At 42.4% G+C, this 24,603-nt stretch overlaps 1 protein-coding gene across 1 annotated transcript; it reads left to right on the top strand.

Moving 5' to 3' along the window:
- Window positions 1-5,771: 5,771 nt before the first annotated feature.
- Window positions 5,772-6,572, top strand: LOC114404646. The gene has a single exon (XM_028367518.1). It carries the CDS (start codon window positions 5,772-5,774, stop codon window positions 6,570-6,572), a length of 801 nt encoding a protein of 266 aa, XP_028223319.1.
- Window positions 6,573-24,603: the final 18,031 nt, after the last annotated feature.

Below are 24,603 nucleotides of genomic sequence, written 5' to 3'. Positions count from 1 at the left end.
TACCCGTTGAAGACTGAAGAAAACGAAGAACGAACGATGAATCTTTGAAGAACGGTCGAGAATCTTCGCGTAATTACTCATGGAAACGTTACGGAAGCGCCTCGGCTTGGATTTTCTTCACGGAAATAATTTTCCTCAGCAAATTCGAAAGAGAGAGAAGTGCCTAAGGGGCTGAACCCTTTTCTTCTTCACTTGTCCCCCTATTTATAGCAAAATAGGGGAGAAGCTTTCCGCCCAGCTCGCCCAGGCGAGCAAGGTTGCTTCCTCCAGAAGCAACAGCCTTCTGGAGGGCCCAAGTGGGCCTGGTTGCTATTTGCACCCCCTGTTTACTAATTGCACCCCCTTCCTATTTTTTTGTAATTCTTTTTTCCGTAAAGTTATGAAACTTTACAAATTTCGTAACGATACTTATTTTCCTTCCGCAAGGTTACGAATCCTTACGGATTATGTATTTAATCTTTTTTAGCTTTCGAAGAAGTTACGGAAACTCACGGATTGCGCAAAAACACCTCTTTTCGATTTCCGCCACATTACGGAATTTCACGAATCACGCAAGCCTGCTTCCTTTCGATTTCTGAGATGTCTCGGGACTTCATTTATTGCATGTCATCTAGTAATAATCCCCGGACAAAATTAGGGTATGACACCCCCGTTATGTGTTTTTTCTTTCATCCTTTGCATTTTCGTTTATCTCATACCAGTAAGTACCATTCCCCTTCAAGTTTTGGCTTTCCGTTTTTTTCTTTTAGTGCTTTGTTTATCATGTTCTTCTCAACTTTCTGAGCCATTTTGTTTATGAATACATGCTTTGTTTGCTTGAATTGGGGGCTGTAGGGGACGGCCATAGGCTATCTTGAATTCTGGTATGAATTGGCATGTCACATTGCCCCCGTTTGTCATTTTTTCATGTTTGAACATGCGCCCACCAACTGTTTGGTGAAATGCCTCAATGAACTTTGCATGTGATATTGTGAAGTTTGAATTGTGGGATGTATTTGTGCATATATGGCTGCCATTTCGGGTGCATGGACAATTTAAGATGTTAGAATAAAATGCCAAAAGCATGACTTAGGCCTAGGAATCTAAGTTTTGTCTTCGATGCAAAAAATGCATGAATTACATGAATATGAGAGCATGTTTGTTTGGATTTTTAGACTAGCATTTGAACTTGCTGCATCATAGTAGTTACCTTGCATCTGGATAGCATAAAAATGCCTTTCAAAAAATATACATATATATGTACACATGTATAGATGTATCATAAAATGCCTTTCAAAAAAATATATATACATATGTAAGTACACATATATAGGTGTATCATAAAAATTCTTTTCAAGAGAAAAAAAAATAATGTATATATATAGGTGTCGCAACCTACCCTTCGGCGGAAGGGTGACGCAAGACTCACGGGTGCGTCTTCCAAGAAAAGAAAATGCCTAGAGTTGGCACCAATGTTTATTTAAGGAAAATGTTAGAAAAACCAAAAGCGGGTCTACGAATTTTAAGAACAAAGGTTTGGGATTTGTTTGCATGCGGGGAAGGTATTAGCACCCCACGCGTCCGTCACAAGGGACGGCAGCCTTTAATCAAATGTGCAAGGCTCCTGCAAGAGCGAGGCTCCTGCTCCTACGTATCCTCAATTGCGATAAGGAACTCAGACCTACGTAGTTCTTTAAAGAAAGAAAGTTATGTGTAGAGTTGATTTCAAACTTTTAAAAGGTTCATTTTAACCATTAAAAGTAAAAGAGACCGCTAAGGTGTTGGACCTTGAACGAATTCAAGCGATTTTTGTGGATAAAAGCTTGATTATGAGTTGATTTTAGCTTTGGTTTTACTTGGTTATTTTCAAACTCATTAAAAGAGGACTTGCGAAGTAAATGACCGGTTGAAACTTTATTTTTCAATGATTAACTGAGATTATAGCACAAACGATCGGTTGAATTTTTATTTTACAATGATTAAGTGAGATTACGACACAATTAATCGGTCGAAACTCGCTTTACACAAGGAAATGAAATCACTGATAGTAGAAGAATGAAGATGAAGATGTGAAAAACAAGATGTGAAAATCACTAATAGAATGAATTCACAACTTCAAAAATAAAAACTAAACGGTCGAAGAAAGAAGAACGATGAAGAACGACCACAGAATCGATCACGGAAATGTTAAGGAAGCGTTACGGAAACGCCTCGGCCTTGATTTTTCTTCTTCTTTCTCCTTCTTCTCATTAATTTCAGTGAAAACCTCTTAATATATGATATTGGACCCTTCTCCTCAGCCCCCTCATGCCTATTTATAGGAAATGAAGGGTGGAGGTTGCACAATAGCTTGCCCAAGCGAGCTGCTTGCTTCCTCTAGAAGTAACCTTGCTCGCCCAGGCGAGCTATTTACTTCAGCCTTAAGCTTCTAAGTGGGCCCAAGGGCTGAAAAATGCCCCCAAAAGTGACCCTTTTCCCCTTCTTTTGTATATTTTGCACATTTCCATCTGAAACGTCACAACACCCTATGGATTGCACGACAATTAGTGTTAAGCAACTCAATTCGGCTAGAAAGAATCCAAATGTTGGGAAATGATAGTCCCCAGAAGAAATTAGGGTATGACAGTTGCCCTTCTTTACTTATCTTTTATTGGAGATAAAAGGGAAGTAGAGATAAAGACATTAATTTCATTCGAGCGATCTCAGCATCCGACCGACCCCTAGCAGAAGCCCAATCAGTGAAACCTTCCAAAAGAAAGAGCATAAGAGGTATCAGGTATATCAACAAAAGACCTTGAAGTCTTGCTAAGTAAGGGAGACATTTGAAGTCTTGACGAAAGACTCTAATAGTCTTGGAAAAGATAAAGAGCGAAAGACATTTATAGTCTCCACAAGACAACAGACTTTGATAGTCTTGAAAATAACGAAATTGGATGATCATGATTGTCTCCGCATGACGTCAAACTTTGATAGTCTTGAAAACAATGAAAGTTGATGACCATGATTGTCTCCGCATGATGTTAGACTTTAATAGTCTTGAAAACAATGAAAGCGAATGACCATGATTGTCTCTACATGACATCAAAATTTGATAGTCTTTGAAAACAACGAAAGTGGATGACCATGATTGTTTTTGCATGACGTTAGACTTTGATAGTCTTTGAAGGAAAAGAAGACTGTAATAGTCTTGGTCAAAAGGCATTAAAGTCTTCAAAAAGAGGCAAATGACCATGATTGTCTCTGCAGGCCAACGAACTTGATAGTCTCTGGAAGGCAAAGAAGACTATAAGTCTTTGAAAAGTAAAGGCACAGATGACCATGATTGTCTCTGCAAAACAACAAACTATGATAGCCTTGGAAAGTCTTTCACTAAAATGCAAACACGCTTAGCAAAGAAACAAACCTCCAGACTGGTCAGAACAACATATATTTTTGAAGAAAAATAAGGTGACTACTGGGGAATGAAAGCAAGCAGGTAGAATTTCTCATAACCAAAATGAGATTTAAGATATTAGCATTTCGTTTCTAAAAAAGCATTTAGAAGAAACACTGGGTCCAATTGAAATAGAGTAAAACCACTCAAAGTGTATAAAATCTCACACAGGCAAGTGTTTCATCCTAACTCCAAACCACAAACATGTCATGATTTGACTTTGTAAGTCATTTCCCATCAAATCAAATATAATATGCGCAAACATAGATCAATAGGACTTTTTAGGAGGCTGAATTTTTGTGGGGACTTTGGCTTTTGGGTGTTTTGTCCTTTTCCTTTTCTATTTCCTTTTTTCTCTTTGGTTCAGCGCGGAGCAAGAGCAGACGCAAAGATTTGGTTTGTAATTAAGCAGGTGATTGCTTCACGCATCCTTCAGGTTTTAACCAAGTCATTGTTACTTTTTCTTTCTTTTTTGCTTTTGGCAATTCTGCACATTGTTCAGACATTGTCTGGTCCAAAGAACCTCTTTTTTCTTTTCTTTCTTTCTTTTCTATTTTCTTTTGCTTTTCTTCAATCTTTGATTGGTTGATTTTATTCTTTTATTTTCTTTTCTTTTATTTTGACGCACATTTATAACCCAAGGTAAAAGAAGCTTCTTTTGGAAGATCCTTCTATTCTCTCTTCCGAGGGTAAGGTTGGAAATTTCCATTCTGGGTCAAGGTTATGGCCAAAAAGTTGATGTTTCGCTCAAAAGGCCTACGAAAGGCAGGACATGATGTATGTTGAGATATTTGTTTAGTAAGTGGCTCAGGAATAAGGGAATGCCCCAAATCATTTCCATGACACGCATATGATAATGATGATTAGAAATTCATGCAAAACTGATCATAGTGCACATCCATGTGGACACTCAAACATAAAGCTTTATGGCCATGTAAACACTAAGGCTTAGGGTTTGTTTTCCCCCATTCAATCAACCCAATGTTTCCAAAAAACATCTCTTTTATCAAGTCACGCACACATCCGAGTCCATTTAGGCATCCGGGAAAAATCTTTCATTGCATTCACCCTTCAGGCGCACACATTTTTTTCAAAAATCTTTTTATATCCTAATCTGTGAATTTTCCAAAGAAAACTGGCGGTCATTTTCTTTCAAAAGCATGTTGGCTTTTTAGTTTTCTTTCTCTTAGCTTTTTTTTTTTCAATTAATTTCTTTCAGACAATTTTTTTTCAGAAAAGGTTTGTAACCTGGGCAAAGTTGGTATTCGAGATTACACTTTATCAAAAGGAACAAAAGGCGTGTGAATGACAATAAACCAACACACAAGACCCCTCTTATTTTTTTTTTCAGACAAACCATCGCAAACCAAATATGACAATATGCTAGAAGTGATAAAATTAATCACAATGAGGTAACAAATAACTAAAAGCAATAACATCAAGTTCAATTTTATCATAATGAGATAACAAAATAACAACTGAAAGCAATAAAATCAAATAAAGACGAAATCATAATTTTCAGTGGTCCTGGTTGTGCAACTCTACCCCCTCAAGTGAAGAAATCCAACACATCAGCCATATCGTCATCCTCCTAAGCTCCATCGTCGTCCCCAGGAGCCCCCGCGGATCTTGCCCTTGTCTCAAAATCGGGCTCATCTCCAAGCCAGGCAACTGTGGCCCCGAACTGCTCGAGGGTAGGCCAAGGGAAAGGACTGGGGTCCTGGCTCTGCTAGTGCGCCAAGGCAGAATTTTAATGCAAAAGGATTTTCTGGATTCCAATAGGGCTAGCATTACAACCAGCAGCAAAATCAGTGGAGGACTCATCCTGGTAATCAATTCAACAAAGAATAGGGTGGACCATCAAATAGGCCACCACAACAAGGGCCTAACCTCTATGAGAGGACAACAAAGCTGGAGGAGACTCTTGCTTAATTCATGCAGGTTTCAATGTCAAATCACAAGAGTACTGAGTCGGTCATTAAAAATTTGGAGTTCCAAGTGGGACAGTTAGCTAAACAAATAGTTGACAACTCTTCCTCAAAATTTGGAGCCAACACAGAAAACAATCCAAAGGAAGAGTGTAAAGATGTGATGACCCGTGGAAAAATGGCAACCATGGCTGAAGAGGAGAAGGGTGAGAAGATAATGAATGGAGATAATCAATAGCTTGTAACTGAACCAGCATCTGAACCGAAGGACAATTTTTGTGAACTTGAGGAGATAGAAGATGAAGAGGATGGCCAGGAGAATGAGAATACAATAAGCAAGAATGAGAAAAAGAAAGAAAAAGAAAAAGAAGAAGAAAAAGAAAAAGAAAAAGGAAACAATGAAAAAACTGAAAAAAATAATTAAAAAAGAGATGAAAAGAAAAAAAAGTAAGAGTGAGCAGTCCAGAGAAAAGAAGAAAGAGGTAGCTCCATCTGAGGGGAAAGAAGTGCCATATCCATTGGTACCTAGGAAGGACAAAGAAAGACATCTTGCATGTTTTCTTGACATCTTCAAGAAGCTAGAGATCACCATGTCCTTCGGAGAGGCCTTACAGCAAATGCCACTTTACTCTAAATTTCTAAAGAATATGCTAACCCGAAAGAGCAAGTATATCCATAGTGACACAATTGTAGTGGAGGGAAACTGTAGTGTTGTGATTCAACGCATCCTTCCACCCAAGCACAAAGATCCAGGTAGTGTCACTATATCTTGCTCGATCGGTGCAGTCTCAGTTGGTAAGGCTCTTATTGATTTAGGAGCCAGCATAAATTTGATGTCGCTCTCTATGTGTCGGAGGGTGGGAGAGCTGGAGATAATGCCAACCAGAATGACTCTACAGTTAGCTGATCGCTCCATCACCAAACCGTATGGAGTGATAGAAGACGTTTTGGTCCGAGTAAAGCACTTTACTTTCCTTGCCGACTTTGTGGTCATGGACATCGAAGAAGATGCTGATATCCCATTAATCTTGGGATATCCATTCATGCTGGCCGCAAGCTGTGTGGTGGATATGGGAAGAAGAAAGTTGGAAATGGGCATCGAAGATCAAAAGATCAGTTTCGATCTATTTGATGAAGAAAAACAACTTTTGGACCAAAATGTCTGCTTGCAAGTGAAGAAGTTTGAGGAAAAGGTTCTGAAGGTAGGAACCAAATTTGATCCAAACCCTTGAGGTATCATGCGTCAAGCTAATGACGTTAAAAGAGCGCTTCCTGGGAGGCAACCCAGTCCTTTTTTATTCTGTTTTAATTGCATTTCTTTTAGAGTTGGTTTATTTGAGGTTGCATGAAATCATTTTAAGTATGTTTTGTATTGCATAAAAGGGGTTGAACAGCTTCTTTGAAGCAGCGGACGAAAAAATTTTCAGCAGTCCACTTGCTAAGCGCACATCTTGCCCTAAGCGGATTTTCCTTCCTGCGCTAAGCGAGCTCTTGCTTGTTCTAAGCGTGTTCTTTGCACTAAGCCCAAAAACTTCTCTGAATTTTAATTCTTTCGAATTGGGCTAAGCGCACGGACTCACTAAGCGCAAAAACTTCTCTGGATGTTAATTCTTTCGAATTGCGCTAAGCAAGCCACCTGTGCTAAGCACATCCCACTACTTCATTTAAGGAGCATTTTTTTCGCTAAGCGCGGGCACTTCCTGCTAAGCGAGAGTTGCAGGCCAGTCAGAGCTATAGCACTCGCTAAGCGCGACTCTTCACGCTAAGCCCAAAGTCTTCTCTGGAAAATTTGAATTTTTGCATTGGGCTAAGCGAGTTTGCCCGCTAAGCGCATGTGTTTGGAAACTTAAACATCATGTATGCTCGCTTAGCGAGTTGACGCACTAAGCAAGGCATTCGAAACCACCAAAAATAAGGCATAACTGCCTTTGGCAGTTACATTTTCATTTGTGCTTTTAAATTGCATTTTGGCATTTCATTGGTGCTTTATCTCTGCACTGTGCCTCACTCTTTGCTTGCTCTCCTTGCTTCCTTCTCTGCATCCAATTTCAGCGATCCAAGTAAGCTTCCTTTAACCTTGTTTTTAATTTTTGTTTTAAACCTTAGGTTAGTTAACTTAGCTTACTACTTTAAAGCTTTGATTTTCATTTTGACTGCATGATGTTAGGTTAGCTGTTAGTTAGAATAGTGTTCGGGGTTTTGATTCGCATACTATGTATGTCATTTTGACATGTTTTGGTTAGGATTTGATGGCCTAATAGAGGCCTAAGTTGAGGGGGCTGAAAAAGTCCCAATTTTCTGGAAATGGCAATGAACGCGCTAAGTGTGTCTTGCTGCGCTAAGCGAGTTCATCACTTTTTGATGAATATCTGGATTTCCAGATGAACTCATTAAGCCGGCCCTATCCCGCTAAGTGAGTTCATCTTTTCTGATGAATGATTGAATGTTTATGAACTCGCTAAGCGCGGCTATGCGCTAAGCGAGTAATGTGTTTTAGACAATTAGAAAAAATTTTATTGCTTTTGTGTTCATGGCTAAGCGAGCTTGCTCGCTAAGCCACTCAGCCTTATTGGTTGAATAAGCCTAGGCTACGTGAGCTTGCCCGCTAAGCCCAAGGCACTTGTGATTTTCTGTATGTTTTTCCATGCGTTAAGCGCTCCCTGTCGCGCTAAGCGCAATTTACTCTTTATTTTTGTAATTGTTCGAATTGGGCTTAGCGAGCCTTCTCGCTAAGCCATTTATGTCCAGTAGTGTTGTCGCGCTAAGCGTGTCTAGCCGCGTTAAGCGTAATTCGGTTTCTTTTGTGGAATTGGGCTTAGCGAGCCTACTCGCTAAGCCAATTCTGTAGAAAATTCTTATCTGTGTCAACTCGTTAAGCGCGTGGCTGTCGCGCTAAGCACTTGTGTAATTTTTCATAAGGTAGCAAGCGCATTTGTCGTGCTAAGCGCCCAATCTGAATTTCAGTTTATTTTTCAGCTTTTCATTTCAAATAAAACCTATTTTAACTTGGTTTCTGTGTTTCTTTTGTGCAAATGGCTTCTAGGAAAAGGAAAGCCACAGCTTCCAGGCCCCAGCCTCACTACGATACTCACAGATTCACCTCTGAGTGGAACTGCTATGCTGACAACATTCTTAGTCGGAACATCCTTCCGGAAAGGAACATGAAGCTTTTTGTCACAGAGTTTGATGAGTTCAGGACATAGCTAGTCAGAAGAAACTGGCACAGGATGCTGACCAACCTCATGGAGGGGAGCATAGGTGTGGCTCTCATGAAGGAATTTTATGCTAATCTTTATGTCCTTGAGGATAAGTCTCCAAAGCAAGTTAGAGTCAGAGGGCATTTAATTAAGTTTGATGCGGATTCCCTCAACACTTTTCTGGAGACTCCAGTTGTTCTAGAGCCAGGGGAGACTCTTCCTGCTTACTCCATGCTCTACAGACTTAGACCAGACCCTCAGGAGCTGGCTGCCCAACTTTGTATCCCTGGTAGGGGATTTGTTTTGAATGCTGAGGGCCTGCCATAGAAGCTGTTGAGGAAGGACCTCACTACTCTGGCACAGACTTGGAGCGTTCTGTCTTATTTCAACCTTGCCCCTACATCACACACTTCTGATCTGAACTTGGACAGGGCAAGGTTGGTATATGGATTAGTGATGAAGATGGACATGAATGTTGGAGCCCTCATCTCCGGATAGATCACTCTTATGGCTCAATCCAACTCCTCGAGGCTCGGATTTCCAACCCCCATCACTGCCTTATGCTTGGCCCGAGGAGTCACCTTAGATTCCTTGACTTTTGAGTCCGTCGACCTAGCCATTAACTTGGCTTACATAAAGAAGAACTGTTGGAACTTTGAAAACCCCATGGTCAGCTTTCCAGGGACCCGCAAGGCCAGGGCTAGAGGATCTGAGGGTCCATCTTCTACTGCTCCCCAGACATCTAGTGCACCAGCTCCTATTCCTTCAGCACCAGTTCCTGCTACTTTCGGTCCCTCCACTTAAAGCACAGACCTCATGATGGTGATGTTGCAGAGCATTCACCAGGGTCAATACCTGGTGATGCAGAGTTTACATAGTTTGGCTTAGCATCAGCCAATTATGAGCATGGAGGAGTTTTCTTTGCTGGTGGCCTGGCCAAGAATCCAGCCTTCTTCTCATGGAGGAGATTAGGCCTCCGCAGCTTAGGATCCTCAGCCAGATCCGAAGACTACACTTGCTACTCAGGAGGATGGTTCAGAGGCCACTCCCCTAGAGTCATTTGTACCCAAAACTGATCCAGAGGCAGATCCAGTGATTGTGGAGGTCAGTCCATAGGCATCACCAGTATCTACACCAGTGCTAGAGTTGAGCACCTCGCAAGGATCACTAGCAGGCACGCCTGTGCTGCATTTGACCGATGATGAGGCCATGGATTAGGACCCACCGAAGGACCAGTGACAGGATTTCTACTTTCCTATCTTTTGAACACTTTTATTATTATCATGTTTTTAGTACACTTTTAATTTAGTTTTATATTTATGCTTCAGTTTTTAAAATTTAGATTATAGTTTTACTTTAGTTTTTGGATTGCATGGTTGCTTGCTTTAAGCTAGTTTGAACAGTATATTTCATTTTATCCAGTGGTTTGATGTTTGATTTTGAAAAATTCAGCGTTTTTTGGTTTGAATTGATTGATTACATGATTTGAGTGAATTGAAATGTGTAAATCATATGTTTTGAATAAGCATGCAGTGATTAGAAGAGAAAGAACATGGATTAGGGTCATGAATGAAAATGTTAGTTAGTTTAACAGTTTGATTGTGAAGGTACTCATTAACTACAACCCAGTGAGTGTGTAATCTTGAATTGTGAGAGAACGACTAGCATTAAGTAATGATTTTTGCATGAATCTCTGATTATGGAATGAATGCATGAGTTTGAAAATGATGAAGGCCATGTTTTCTGTGAATTAACCACTTAGCCAAAAAGCTTACCTTGTGAATGAATGACATATCCTTTGCACCCATGATTGAGCTGAAAATTTGATTGTTTGATTGAACCTTGAACCTATGGATCACATCTCCATCTACCTTGTCTTAGGTTAAAGGAGAGCATTATGGTTCAAAGCATATTTGTCCCAAATTTGGGGGAGTTTATTGGGTGATAGCTTCTAATGGTAAGAAAATAACAACACACATAGTATGTCAATAAGCAGCAAGTAAAGAGCTGCTGTTAAAAAAATGTAAGTATTCAAAATAAAAGTGTGTGTGTCGTTATCTAAGAAGAAGTGAAGCCAAGTGCTTTAAGGCAAGTAATTGAAGCTGGAAATAAAAAGGAAATTTTTTTATCTAAGGATGGATGCTCTCCTAGAACTTAAGCCTTTGCATCCTAGAAAAACCATCATTTATTTGCAACCCAGCCTCATTACAAGCCTATTAAAGTCCTTCAGATTCAATTTGTGTGTTTTTGACTGTATTGCATGAGATGAAGTGCAAAGATTGAGACTTATGTTGGTTGTTGATTGATGGAAAGCCTAAACACTTGTGCTTGAGTGAAACAGTGACCGTGAGGCTTTGGTTGATGATCTTTCCTTGATACCTGTCATTCTTGCTAGCTTATTTCAACTGTGATGCTTAATAATCATGTTCATATCTTTGAAAAGCTGCATGTCTTGTGAGAAGCTGTTGATTGAAACATTGTATGCCATTCATGTCATGTGATTGAATTCTTTGGAACAAACACCCTATGAATAACCACTGTGAGTTTGTCACTTGAGGACAAGTGAATTGTTCTTTCTTTGCTTGAGGACAAGCAAAACAATAAATTTGGGGGAGTTTGTTAGTCGTCTTTTATGACTAACTTTTGTATAGAAAATTTTTCAAAAATGTATATATTTCTCCCAATTTATGGTTCTTTTTGGTAGGATTGTAATTACTTCTTGTTTAGTTTTATATTTGCTCAGTATAAGCTTTCCATATGAATTTAATGTAAATTTCACTTCAATTCCAGGTAAAAAGGAGAAAAATTTGAAGGTGCAAAAGTTGTTGTCTCGCTAAGCCTGGATTGTACGCTTAGCGAGACTTAACCGCTAAGCGAGACATCGGCCGCTTAGCGAGTGAGATGAATATTGAAGAGAATCTACCATGTCATCACGCGCTCAACGCGTCATCAGCTCATTCAGCGAGAAGATTGTCTCTTCTGTGCTTAGCGCGAGAATGGCGCTAAGCAAAATTTCACTTACTCACGCTAAGCGCGCCTTCATGGACAAAAAGTCCTTTTTAAGCCTGAATTGCAAAGAATGGAAAAGAGAGGTTTGAATAGACTATGTGAGCCTAGTGATGAATGAAGAACAGAAGAAAAGTTGAGCAAGGAAGAAAAAGGCCCTAACTTTTAGGTAGATTTTAGGTTTAGGAGTGATTCCTAGGTTCCTAGAGGTGGAGGAGACATCCCCACCGCTTTGTAATATGGTATTTTCTCTGAAACCCTTCGACTATTTGTGAAAGGTACTCCCTTGTAATGGAGGGCTAGAATCCTTTGTTGGGAAATTCCACTGAGTGCTTGATGTAAATATTATTACTATCTATTTGAAGTTGTTTTTATGTGTTCAATGTTCCTATCTGTGCTTATGTTATGCAAGCTTATGGCTTGATCACCCATTTGTGTGTAAAGTTATGAGCTTTAGCATTGGAAAATGTACTGCATCCTTAGAACTGGATAGGGCAGGGCTAGGTTATCGAACTACCAGACACGAAGTGCAGTAATTTAGTTTTTATCATGTTGTAATTGTAATGTTGTTCGATTAGGCTAAGTTTAACAAGAGACATCTGAGAACGAAGTTTAATTTGAATTTGGCCAAACTCGCGAGACATCGGTGTTTGGTATTTGTGCCTTCAGCATAGAACACAAAAATAATTTCAAGAAGAGAAAAACCCCAATTGCATCAAGTATCTCAGTAGAAGGACCCAACGCTTTTACATATCTATTTTCACACTTACTTGCTCACAATTACTGCTTTTACTTAGAATAGAATTACTTCTGTTTTTACTTCATGATAATCAATTCTTTACGCAAATGCCTATTTACTGAATGATGCTTTGACAAGTAAAACAAGTTCCTTGAGTTCGATACTCGATTCACACCATTTTAATTATTTACTTGACGACCCGGTGCACTAGTCGGTTAGATTTCTCATCCACAAAAACTAGTACCAAGATGCGAACATCAACATTCCCCTCTTGGATGCCACCAAAATTGATGTGCATGTAGTAACTCTTTCCATGGAGTTTGGTGATGATGTTGTGCATTTAAACATTTTTTAACCCAATGAGACATCCTGCAAAGGAGAATTCTGTTTTCCTTGTAGATATCATTGATGATGCAATAGATAGTGTGGATATTTGTACATATTTACTTTTTAATTTTTTTACTTTTATGACTTTGATCTTGGTTTTTTTAACTATGCTTGTGATGATTCTGTTGTTGAATGTAGTATTTGTGTAGAGATTTCCTTTGCAATTCACTCTGATTGTGATGCAAGTGCAAGTCCTGATCCTCATATTTCTCTTCCACCAGTCATCAACCTTCCCTTGCCTTCCATTATTCAGCCACCTTCCTTGGAGCTGAAAACACTACATTAGTACCTCAAATATTTTATTTAGATGATGCTCAGAAGCTTCCAGTCATCATATCCAACATTCTTTCACTTAAGCCTGAGGATAAGTTGTTGCACGTTATGAGAGGCCCCAAAAAGGCCATTGGGTGGACATTTGCTAACTTTCTTGGAATAAATCCTTCCATATGCATGCATCAGATACTCTTGGAGGATGATTCCAAGCCTGTAAGGCAGCCATAGAGGAGGCTGAATCCCATCATTCTTGATGTGGTGAAGAAAGAGGTGATAAAGCTACTAGTTGTAGGGATCATTTATCCCATTTCAAATAGCACTTGGGTTTCACCTGTCCAAGTGGTCCCTGAAGTCGGACATCACTACTGTGAGAAAACAGGATATTAAGTTGATCCCAAATAGAATGGCCAATAGTTGGTGAGTTTGCATTGAATATAGGAGAATAAACCAGGCAACTCGCAAGGACCACTTCCCTCTCTCATTCATTGACCAAGTTCTAGAGAGGTTGGCAAGTGAATCACTATTTCTTTATGGATGGTTTTTTAGGTTACATGCAGATTCATATTGCACTAGAGGACCAGCACAAGACCATATTCACTTGTCCATTCGGCACATTTTCCTACACCAAGATGCCCTTTGGCCTATGCAACGCTCCTGACACCTTCCAAAGGTGCATGGTGAGTATCTTTTTTTATTTATTATGGAGTTACAATGAGGTGTTTATGGATGATTTCACTGTTTATGGTTCCTCCTTTGATGCATGTTTGGATAGCCTCTCTAGAGTTCTTGACCGATGCATTGAGACTAACCTTGTTCTTAACATTGAGAAATGTCATTTTATGGTACATGAGGGTATAGTCTTAGGGCATTTGGTCTCTAGTAGAGGTATTGAGGTCAATAAAACGAACATTGATGCTATTACGTCTATACCTTACCCTGCTTCTGTGTGTCATACCCTAATTTCGTCCGGGGACAATTGTTTATCGGTATGCGACCTTCGTTTAACCAACTCAAAATGTTTAACACCCATCATTGTAGAATCCGTAAAGTTTTGAGATGTTTCGAAAAGAAAACAGCCAAAAACACAAAAAATGAGGGGGTGAACTTATCAAGATAGGGGTGTAAATAGCAATCAAAATCAAGGCCCTTCCGGAACATTTTGGAAGTTGGGTTGCTTAAGGAGGAAGCAACTGGGCGGTAAGCTCCTCCACGTTTTGATGAAAAATGGTTTCCGGGGCTTCCGTGGCTTCCGTAATGCTTCCATAAAATTTCCGAAAACCTTGGGTAAGCATATTTCACTTAATATTGGTGAAAGGAAAGAGAAAAAAAGATTAAAATCAAATCCGAAACACTTTCGTAAGGCTTCCATAACTTTTCCGTAAAGTACGAAAAGGGGGGTGAACTTAGTAGTTGGGGTGCGCTTAGAAATCTTCCTTAAGAAGCCTCTAGGCGGCAAGCACCTCCCTTTTTCCCTATAAATAGGGGAGGGGGGCTGTTTCAAAAATGTTCATGACCCCTAGGCTATGCATTTCGGCTATTTTGGGTAAAAAAAAACACGTTTCCGTAAAGAAAAATCGAGTCGAAGTGCTTCCGTAACGCTTCCGAGACGTTTCCGTGAGCAAATGTGTGAAGATTTTCCTCCTTTCTTCATCGTTCTTCGTCCGTTCTTCATTCGTTCTTCATTCTTCAACCGGTAAGTGTTCGAATCCGAGACTTTCAATTCATTTCTTGTTTTATTTGTTTTCATCTTCATCTCATTCACTTTCAATTTTCTTTTCTTCCATTTTTAACATGCTTTAACCATTTATTTAAGTCGTTTCCTCACCTAATAGATGATAAAATGAATTTCAACCGATCATTTGTGTTGTAATCTCGTTTAATCACTGTGAAAACAAAATCTAACCGATCGTTCATGCTGTAACCTCGGTTAAACAAAAAAAAAGCAAAATAATAATAAAATAATCAAAATATCTTGAAAAAAATAATAATAAAATAATCAAGAAAAATCAATCGAACGTTTTTCTTTGAAAGTTTCCTTGAATTAATTGACTAATTGTCATACCCTAATTTCGTCCGGGAACCTTTGCTCGATGACGTGCGACCATTCTTTGGTCCTCGTGAGGTGCTTGGCACCCATCATTAGGCAATTTGTGAAATTCCAGGACATGCCGAAAAACCAAAAAAATATTGATGCACAATCCGTAAGTTTCCGTGACACACCGGAAATCAAACGGAAGCATCGTTGCATAATTAAGTGAGGTTCCGTAACATTCCGTAAGTCAAAAAGGGGATGATTATGTAATCCGCAAGGTTCCGTAACATTACAGAAAGAAAACAAGTATCGTTACGAAATTCGTAAGTTCCCGTAACTTTACGGAAAAAGAATCACCAAAAAACAGCAGAGGGGGGTGTACTTAGTAAAAATGGGGGTGCAAATAGCACCCAGGCCCACTTGGGCCCTCCAGAATATTCCTCCAGAAGGCGGTTGCTTCTGGAGGAAGCAACCCTGCTCGCCTGGGCGAGCTGGGCGGCAACCACCTCCCCTATTTTGCTATAAATAGGGGAGGAAGTGAAGAAGAAAGGGGTTCAGCCCCTTAGGCACTTCTCTCTCTTTCGAATTTGCTTGGAAAAATTGTTTCCGTGAAGAAAATCTAAGCCGAGGCGCGTCCGAAACGTTTCCGTAACGTTTTCTGTGAAGAATTTCGCAAAGGTTTCAACCGTTCTTCGACGTTCTTCATTCGTTCTTCATCGTTCTTCGATCTTCAACGGGTAAGTACCTCGAACCAAGCTTTTCGATTCATTCTATGTACCCGTAGTGGTCCACATTGTGTTTCGTGCATTTTTATTCTCGTTTTGTTTACATTTTATACCCCCTGTTGACGTGCTTAAGCCATTTTACTTAAGTCATTTCTCGCTTAACTTAAAAATAAAATAATTTTCCACTGAACGTTTGAATTGTATTATCCATTAACTTCGGTTAAAATAAATTCCGACCGTTCGGTCGTGCCGTAACCACGTTGGAAATCAAAAAGAGGTAAAAAATAATATAATAATCAAAAAGACATCTTTTAGTAAAATAAAGCGGAAAATCAATCGGACGTTTTCTCTTTGGGATTTCTCATTCTTAATCGAATTGATTAATAACTAAAGTGAAACTAAAGGCTAAAATCAATTCGCCTAGTCAAGCTCGTCCACAAAAATAGGCTTTTGAAGTTTGTCATCTCAATTTCTCACTAAGTAAAATGGATCATTTTTAAGGTCCAATGCCTTAAAATGATCACCACTTAAGTAAAAAAGAATCACTTGATAAAAAAGAACTACGTAGGTCTGATTTTCTCATCCCAAATTGAGGAATACGTAGGAGCAAAGGGAAACACCCTTGTCGACCACAAAAAGAGAAAATATAAAAAGGGTATAAAGGATATAGAGACATAAAAAGGGAACATAAAAAAATCAAAGTCATGTTTGCACATTCGATTAAAGGCTGCCGTCCCTTGGGGCGGACGTGTGGGGTGCTAATACCTTCCTCGTGCGTAAATACAACTCCCGAACCTTTCACTTAAAAGTTCGTAGATCGCGTCTTTTCCGGTTTTTCCGACGTTTTCCTCAAATAAACGTTGGTGGCGACTCCGCGCGTATTCCTTTCGTGGAACACGCATCCCGCGAGTCACGCGTCGCCCTCCCGCCGAAGGGTAGGTTGCGACAGTTGGCGACTCCACTGGGGACTGTTTTTAGAGAGTTAGGCCATTTAATTTTGCGCAATGTTTTACCGTGACTTACCCCTTTGTTGGTTTCCTTTCATTATGTTCTTGTGTATATAAACTCTTTGTTGCTTTTAGTGCGTTTTAAATGTATGCATGAAGTAAATATTTATTCATTTGATGCACACAAACACCAACACTATTTGCACACACTGTGAGTGAAAAAGGGCCCTATACCCGGGTTCATGGGAGCATAAGGAGTGGAGGTGAATCTGTGATCATGCTAGGTCTCCGACTTGCTTGATTACAGTGAACCCTCATCTAGAGCTTTTCTCTTTGAAAACCTATTGTTGCTAGTAGTCCCTACTGCTACAATATGTTCTTCAAAGGGGATGATACCTCTAGAAACCATCAAGAGAGATATAACTACCTTGGGGATTATTGCTAAAAGCCTAGTTAGTTCTCTCCCTTATAGGTCCCTTAAATAGGGGCACGAAGCAAACACGCTGCGTGCCATTTTTCACACTGCCATGCATGAGTATCATATACCCTTTTGCTTATGTTCGGTAGATATTGTCATACTGTGCACATTCCCGCATTGTGTCTTTTACATAGGCATTGCATATGGGTTCTGTCTTGATCCCTACTGTAAACAAACCAACGGAGGGTCCGTGTCGCCTTCTGAAAAAACGGGCGTTGGGGCATTTCGCTACCCCTAGACGTCGTATCTAAGAAGGGGACAAATTCCCCGGACCCCCCGCATTCCTAGATTGCATCTGTGTCATATGCATTCCATCATGCATTCATCCATCCCACCCATGAGATATCGGAGTTTTGATTTGCACCATCTTTTGTCTCACTTTAGTAAGCATGGGAACAAATCAAACCGGCAAGAGGTTCTACCAAGTCAAGGTCAAAAGCCTAGATACCACCAGCATCAAGGAATTAGGGCGGTTGATGGAACCCCTCCAAATGCAAGCCTTCCGCAAGACTTATGGAAAGATCTTAGAGTTGACCATAGCAGAGGTGTCCATAGAAGCCATTGCATCACTTACCCAATACTACGACCAGCCTTTGAGATGCTTCACATTCGGGGACTTCCAATTAGTACCGACCATTGAAGAATTTGAGGAAATTCTAGGATGTCCTCTCGGGGGAAGAAAACCATATCTTTCCTCCGGATGTCTCCCCTCTTTGAGCAGAATTGCAACTGTGGTCAAGGATTCAGCAAGAGGTTTGGACCGCATAAAACAGACTCGGAACGGCATAGCGGGCCTACCACAGAAGTACCTAGAAGACAAGGCGAGGGGTATGGCCAATCAAGGAGACTGGGTCCCGTTTATGGATGTGTTAGCTTTGCTAATTTTTGGGGTCGTCCTCTTTCCAAACGTGGATGGTTTGGTAGACCTAGCAGCAATCGACGCTTTCCTTGCCTACCACCATAGCAAGGAGAGTCCGGTGGTAGCTGTCTTGGCAGATCTATTTGACACATTTGACCGAAGGTGCGAAAAGAGTAGCGCACGGATCATCTGTTGCTTACCCGCCCTCTGTGTTTGGTTGGTTTCCCATTTGTTCCAACAAGACACAAGACATCCATGTCCGCTCCTGAGCCATCGCTCGTGTACTGAAAAGAGGAGAATAGATTGGGACCGGCTCTTGGCCGGGATAGGAGGTAGAACAATCAGTTGGTTCCCCCGATGGAAGGAAGGAAAAGAAGGAGTCCTTTTCTCATGTGGAAGATACCCAAACATTCCGCTGGTAGGAACGAGGGGTTGTATTAATTACAATCCCTCGCTCGCTATAAGACAACTAGGGTACCCCATGAGGGGAGCACCGACGGAAGAAAGCATGTCTCCTTTCCTGGTGAGGGATCTCGGCGCACAAAATTCCAAGACTATACAAAGAATCCATAAGGCATGGGAAACCCCGTTAAGGAAAAATCAAGAGCTTAGAGGCATTCGTAATGGCATCATTGGTGGGTACCACGAATGGCTGAAAGTTCGCATACGAGGTTTAGATTGGCTCGCCAAGTTAAAAGTCGTCATCGAAGAGAATTTTGAAGCACCGGAAGAGGACGAAGAAGTCCAAGCTCTCAAAAGCGAGTTAGGAAAGGCAAAACTCGCTAAGGAGAAGTTCAAGTTGGCTGCTACACACGTTCGGAAGGAGTGTGCCGGGTTACGGGAAGAGAATGCAATTACCGCAAGAGCCCTTGAACAAGAGACCAAGAGGGCTCGAAAGGAAGAGTATGGCCGGAACAAATTTCGCGGAGCTCTATGGGGTAGAAATAGTGAACTCAAGTTGCGAAGGGAAGAAAGGGACCAGTCGCGAGCACATAGCATGGTTCTGAAAGAGGAGTTGATTGCTTGTTCAAGGTCCAAAAGAAGCTTGTCTCAGCGTTTATGCGAGACAGAGACCAACATGTTAGCTATCGTCGCCAAGTACCAAGAAGAGTTAGGTCTAGCCACGGCCCACGAGCATAGAATCGCGGATGAGTATGCCCAAATGTATGCGGAAAAAGAGGCTAGAGGAAGGGTGATCGACTCTTTACACCAAGAGGCAACCATGTGGATGGATCGGTTTGCTCTTACCTTGAACGGGAGTCAAGAACTTCCCCGATTGTTAGCCAAGGCCAAGGCGATGGCAGACACCTACTCCGCCCCCGAAGAGATTCATGGGCTTCTCGGCTATTGTCAGCATATGATAGACTTAATGGCCCACATAATTAGAAATCGTTAGGAAACTTGTATGGTCTCTCAGACCTTGACTAGATACGACTTCCTTTTTGAAATAAAATGAGTTGGTCCCATGTTTTACTCCAAAAAAAAAAACTTGTGCAAATCAAATCACTCCTACATTTCATCTCTAGCATGCATTTTCTTTCTTTACCCACTCCTCACGTTTGGTTTTTTAGGGAAAAACACCATAACTAAACGCGCCGCAAGGGATCCCTATCGCACCAGATCCAAATCTAGAACGATGGGTGATCAAGAGGAGACGCAGGAACAGATGAAAGCCGACATGTCGGCTCTGAAAGAACAAATGGCCTCCATGATGGAGGCCATGTTAGGTATGAAGCAGATCATGGAGAAGAACGCGGCCACCGCCGCCGCTGTCAGTTCGGCTGCCGAAGCAGACCCGACTCTCTTGGCAACTACGCACCATCCTCCCTCAAACATAGTAGGACGGGGAAGGGACACACTGGGGCACGATGGCAGTCCTCACCTGGGATACAACCGAGCGGCTTACCCTTATGGATTGCCGCCCAACTATTCACCACCCATCTTGCAAGAAGATGCGGGCCACATTGCTTCTACCGTCCATGAAAAAGAGCCTCCTCAGCAGCCCGACGAAGTCCATAAAGACCCTCAAGATTATGCTCGGAGGGATGTCGAGTTTTATCCCCCGATCCCCGAAGGGCCGGCACCAGGCACGTTGCCTCAACCCAACATCGCAGCATCGCCAATAGTTTTGTCCTTGGAAGGGCCGCCCCCGGCAACTGAAGAAAGGAGGAAGCTCGATCTCCTTGAGGAAAGATTGAGGGCTGTGGAAGGATTTGGGGACTATCCGTTTGCAGACATGACGGATCTTTGCTTAGTACCCGATGTTGTTATTCCTCCGAAGTTCAAAGTGCCGGACTTCGACAAGTATAAAGGGACGACTTGTCCCAAAAACCATCTCAAAATGTACTGCCGTAAGATGGGCGCTCATTCTAAAGATGAAAAGCTGTTGATACACTTCTTTCAGGATAGCTTGGCCGGAGCTGCGGTAGTGTGGTACACTAATTTGGAAGCTTCCCGTATCCGTACTTGGAAGGATCTGATTACCGCCTTCCTAAGGCAGTATCAGTACAATTCTGATATGGCTCCTGACCGTACTCAACTGCAGAATATGTTTAAGAAAGAGGGTGAAACCTTTAAAGAATATGCGCAGCGATGGAGGGATTTGGCGGCACAAGTAGCTCCTCCCATGGTTGAGAGAAAGATGATCACCATGATGGTAGACACTCTGCCAGTGTTCTACTATGAGAAGCTAGTGGGTTACATGCCGTCCAGCTTTGCGGATCTGGTGTTTGCCGGGGAAAGAATCGAGGTTGGATTGAAGAGAGGAAAGTTTGATTACGTTTCCTCCACAAACGTGAACGCCAAAAGAATCGGGGCAACAGGGGCAAAAAGGAAGGAAGGAGATGCCCATGCCGTCTCTTCAACACCCGCGTGGGTCAAACCCCAGCAAACACCTCATGGTACCCATCAGTACGCGCAACATCACCCAAGCTTCTCGGCTCATGCTGGGAACGCCTCTAGTTCAACACCCGTGCAGCCTAAGGCACCCACCCAGAGGGAAGCTCCCCAAGTTCCAACTCCGAACACGACTCGACCGGCCGGTAATTCCAACACGACAAGGAACTTCCCTCCGAGGCCATTGCCGGAATTCACCCCGCTCCCAATGACGTACGAAGATCTTCTACCATCCCTCATCGCCAATCATTTGGCCGTGGTAACTCCCGGAAGGGTCCTCGAACCCCCTTTCCCGAAGTGGTATGACCCTAATGCAACTTGCAAGTACCATGGGAGTGTCCCGGGGCATTCCGTCGAAAAATGCTTGGCCCTTAAATACAAGGTCCAACATTTAATGGATGCCGGATGGCTGACTTTCCAAGAGGATCGGCCCAATGTGAGGACCAACCCGCTCGCCAATCATGGAGGGGGAGCAGTTAATGCAGTTGAATCCGATAGGCCGCACAGGTCTAAACCTTTAAGGGATGTGGCAACCCCTAGGAGGTTTATCTTTGAGGCCCTACAAAAGGGAGGTGTAATTCCCCATAGTGGGTGTAAGGAGGATTCCTGTCTGCTACATTCCGGCGAGATGCATGACATGGAGACGTGTTTGGAAGTAGAGGAATTGTTACAGCGGATGATAGACCAAGGTCGACTAGAGGTCGGCATTGAAGGAAAAGAAGAGCAGCATATATGCATGCAATCTACGGAGGGGAGCGGTGTTGCGAAGCCCAAACCCTTGGTGATATACTTCACTAAAAGTGCAGCCTCGCAAAAGCCCGGGCACCCCTTAATGGCCAAACCTGTTCCTTTCCCGTACCAAAATAGTCACGCGGTCCCGTGGAGATATACACCTCCGGGGAAGAAGGAAGAAGAAGTCACTGACGTCAGCTCGCTGTCAGCTAAAGTAACAAATATCACGGGGCTGAGTGGTGTGACCCGTAGTGGTCGTGTGTTCGCACCTCCGGACCTACCAGTCCAACCCGCCGACGTCAAAGGAAAAGGAAAAGTGGTGGAGGAACAAGATGGCGAAGCACCCCACGCTTCGAATAAAGATATTCCAGCAAAGGGGCCCCCAGAGAAAAAGGATGGTAGAAAGGAGGTGTCGCTAGAGGAAGCCAGCGAGTTCCTTCGCATAATTCAGCAGAGCGAATTCAAGGTTATCGAACAGCTCAACAAAACCCCGGCTAGGGTCTCGCTGCTGGAGTTACTTATGAGCTCCGAGCCTCATCGGGCTCTGCTAGTAAAAGTGCTGAACGAGGCTCATGTGGCCCAAGATATCTCGGTAGAAGGTTTCGGAGGGCTGGTCAACAATATCACTGCCAACAACTATCTTGCCTTCGCCGAAGAAGAAATCCCCGCCGAGGGGAGAGGGCATAATAAGGCTTTACACGTATCAGTCAAGTGTATGGACCATATCGTAGCCAAGGTGCTCATCGATAATGGTTCCAGTTTAAACGTGATGCCTAAGAGCACTTTGGAGAAGTTACCATTCAATGTTTCCCACTTAAAACCAAGTTCAATGGTGGTTCGGGCCTTCGACGGCACTCGCCGAGAGGTTAGGGGAGAGATCGATCTCCCAGTACAAATAGGCCCTCACACCTGTCAAGTCACCTTCCAAATAATGGATATTAATCCCCCCTACAGCTGCCTGTTGGGGCGTCCGTGGATCCACTCAGTGGGAGTCGTGCCTTCTACGCTCCACCAAAAGCTGAAATTCGTAGTAGAGGGGCACTTGGTCATCGTGTCAGGCGAGGAAGATATCTTGGTAAGCTGCCCATCCTCCATGCCTTATGTGGAAGCCGCAGAAGAATCGTTAGAAACTGCTTTCCAGTCTTTTGAGGTGGTCAGCATTTCCTCCGTGGACTCCCTCTTTGGGCAGCCTAGTCTGTCCGATGCAGCGGTAATGATGGCCCGAGTTATGTTGGGGAACGGTTATGAGCCCGGGATGGGTTTAGGAAAAAACAACGGCGGCATAACTAGACTGATAAATACCCAAGGTAATCGTGGGAAGTATGGTTTAGGCTATAAGCCCACTCAGGTAGACATGAAAAGAAGCATCGCGGGAAGGAAGAACAATGGTCAAAATTCGCGTTGGAGACAAGAAGGTGAAGGAAGCCCGCCCTGCCACATAAGTAGAAGCTTTATAAGCGCGGGTTCGGGAGACAAAGGTCAAGCGTTCGCGATATGCGAAGATGATATTCCGAGTACTTTGGATTTGGTACGACCATGCCCTCCTGATTTCCAGCTGGGAAATTGGCGAGTGGAGGAATGCCCCGGCATTTACGCAACAAGCATAATGTAAACCTTTACGGTTTTAAAAGCTCTATAGTTGGGCCTAGGCTTTAGAGTTTTTCCTTTTGTTAAGGCTTTGTGTCTTTTGTTTTTGAATTTATAATACAAGGATCTTGCTTCATCTGTTCCTGGTCTCTACCCATTCTCATTCATTTGCATGTTTACTTCTTTTTCTGAAACGGCAGATCCGATGACGAGTCCCCCGAAGGTACTAATACCTGGGACCCGTCTATCGACTTCGAGCAAGAGATGAATCAAACGGAAGATGAAGGAGATGAGGATGTGGGACTTCCTTCGGAACTAGAAAGAATGGTCGTCCATGAGGACCAAGAAATGGGGCCTCATCAAGAAGAAACAGAGCTAGTAGACTTAGGAATTGGCAGTGGAAAGAGGGAAGTAAAGATAGGTACAGGCATTACCGCACCTATCCGTGAAGAATTAATAATCCTGCTAAAAGACTACCAAGACATCTTTGCTTGGTCATACCAAGATATGCTCGGTTTGAGTTCTGACATTGTGCAGCACCGATTACCTCTAAATCCCGGGTGTTCCCCGGTAAAACAGAAACTAAGGAGGATGAAGCCCGAAACATCCTTGAAGATAAAAGAAGAAGTGAAGAAGCAATTTGACGCTGGATTTCTGGCCGTCGCTCGGTATCCAGAATGGGTGGCCAACATCGTACCAGTTCCTAAAAAAGATGGGAAAGTACGAATGTGTGTAGATTATCGGGACCTGAATCGGGCCAGTCCCAAGGACAATTTTCCTTTACCACACATCGATATCCTCGTAGATAACACGGCCAATTTCGCTTTATTTTCCTTCATGGACGGTTTCTCTGGTTACAATCAGATAAAGATGGCGCCCGAGGATATGGAAAAGACTACTTTCGTCACCCTGTGGGGAACGTTCTGTTACAAGGTGATGTCCTTTGGACTCAAGAATGCCGGGGCAACTTATCAACGGGCCATGGTAGCTTTGTTCCATGATATGATGCATCAAGAGATCGAGGTCTACGTGGACGACATAATTGCTAAATCTAAATCCGAGGAAGAACACCTTGTCAACCTGCGGAAATTGTTCGAAAGGCTTAAGAAATATCAATTAAGGTTGAACCCCGCTAAGTGTACCTTTGGGGTCAAATCAGGGAAATTGCTTGGTTTCATTGTAAGCCAGAAAGGGATAGAGGTAGACCCCGAAAAAGTGAAGGCTATCCTTGAGATGCCGGAACCCCGTACAGAAAGGCAAGTCCGAGGGTTCCTGGGGCGCCTGAATTATATTGCCAGATTCATATCGCAGCTCACCGCCATTTGTGAGCCGTTGTTTAAACTCTTGCGCAAAAACCAAACTGATCGGTGGAATGAGGATTGCCAAGAGGCTTTTGGAAGGATCAA

The sequence above is a fragment of the Glycine soja genome, unplaced genomic scaffold, assembly GCF_004193775.1.
Source record: "Glycine soja cultivar W05 unplaced genomic scaffold, ASM419377v2 tig00105440_1_pilon, whole genome shotgun sequence".
In the NCBI taxonomy this organism is placed as follows: domain Eukaryota; kingdom Viridiplantae; phylum Streptophyta; class Magnoliopsida; order Fabales; family Fabaceae; genus Glycine; species Glycine soja.
Note: the sequence above shows the minus strand (reverse complement) of the source record. Positions and strands in the feature narration are given on the sequence as shown.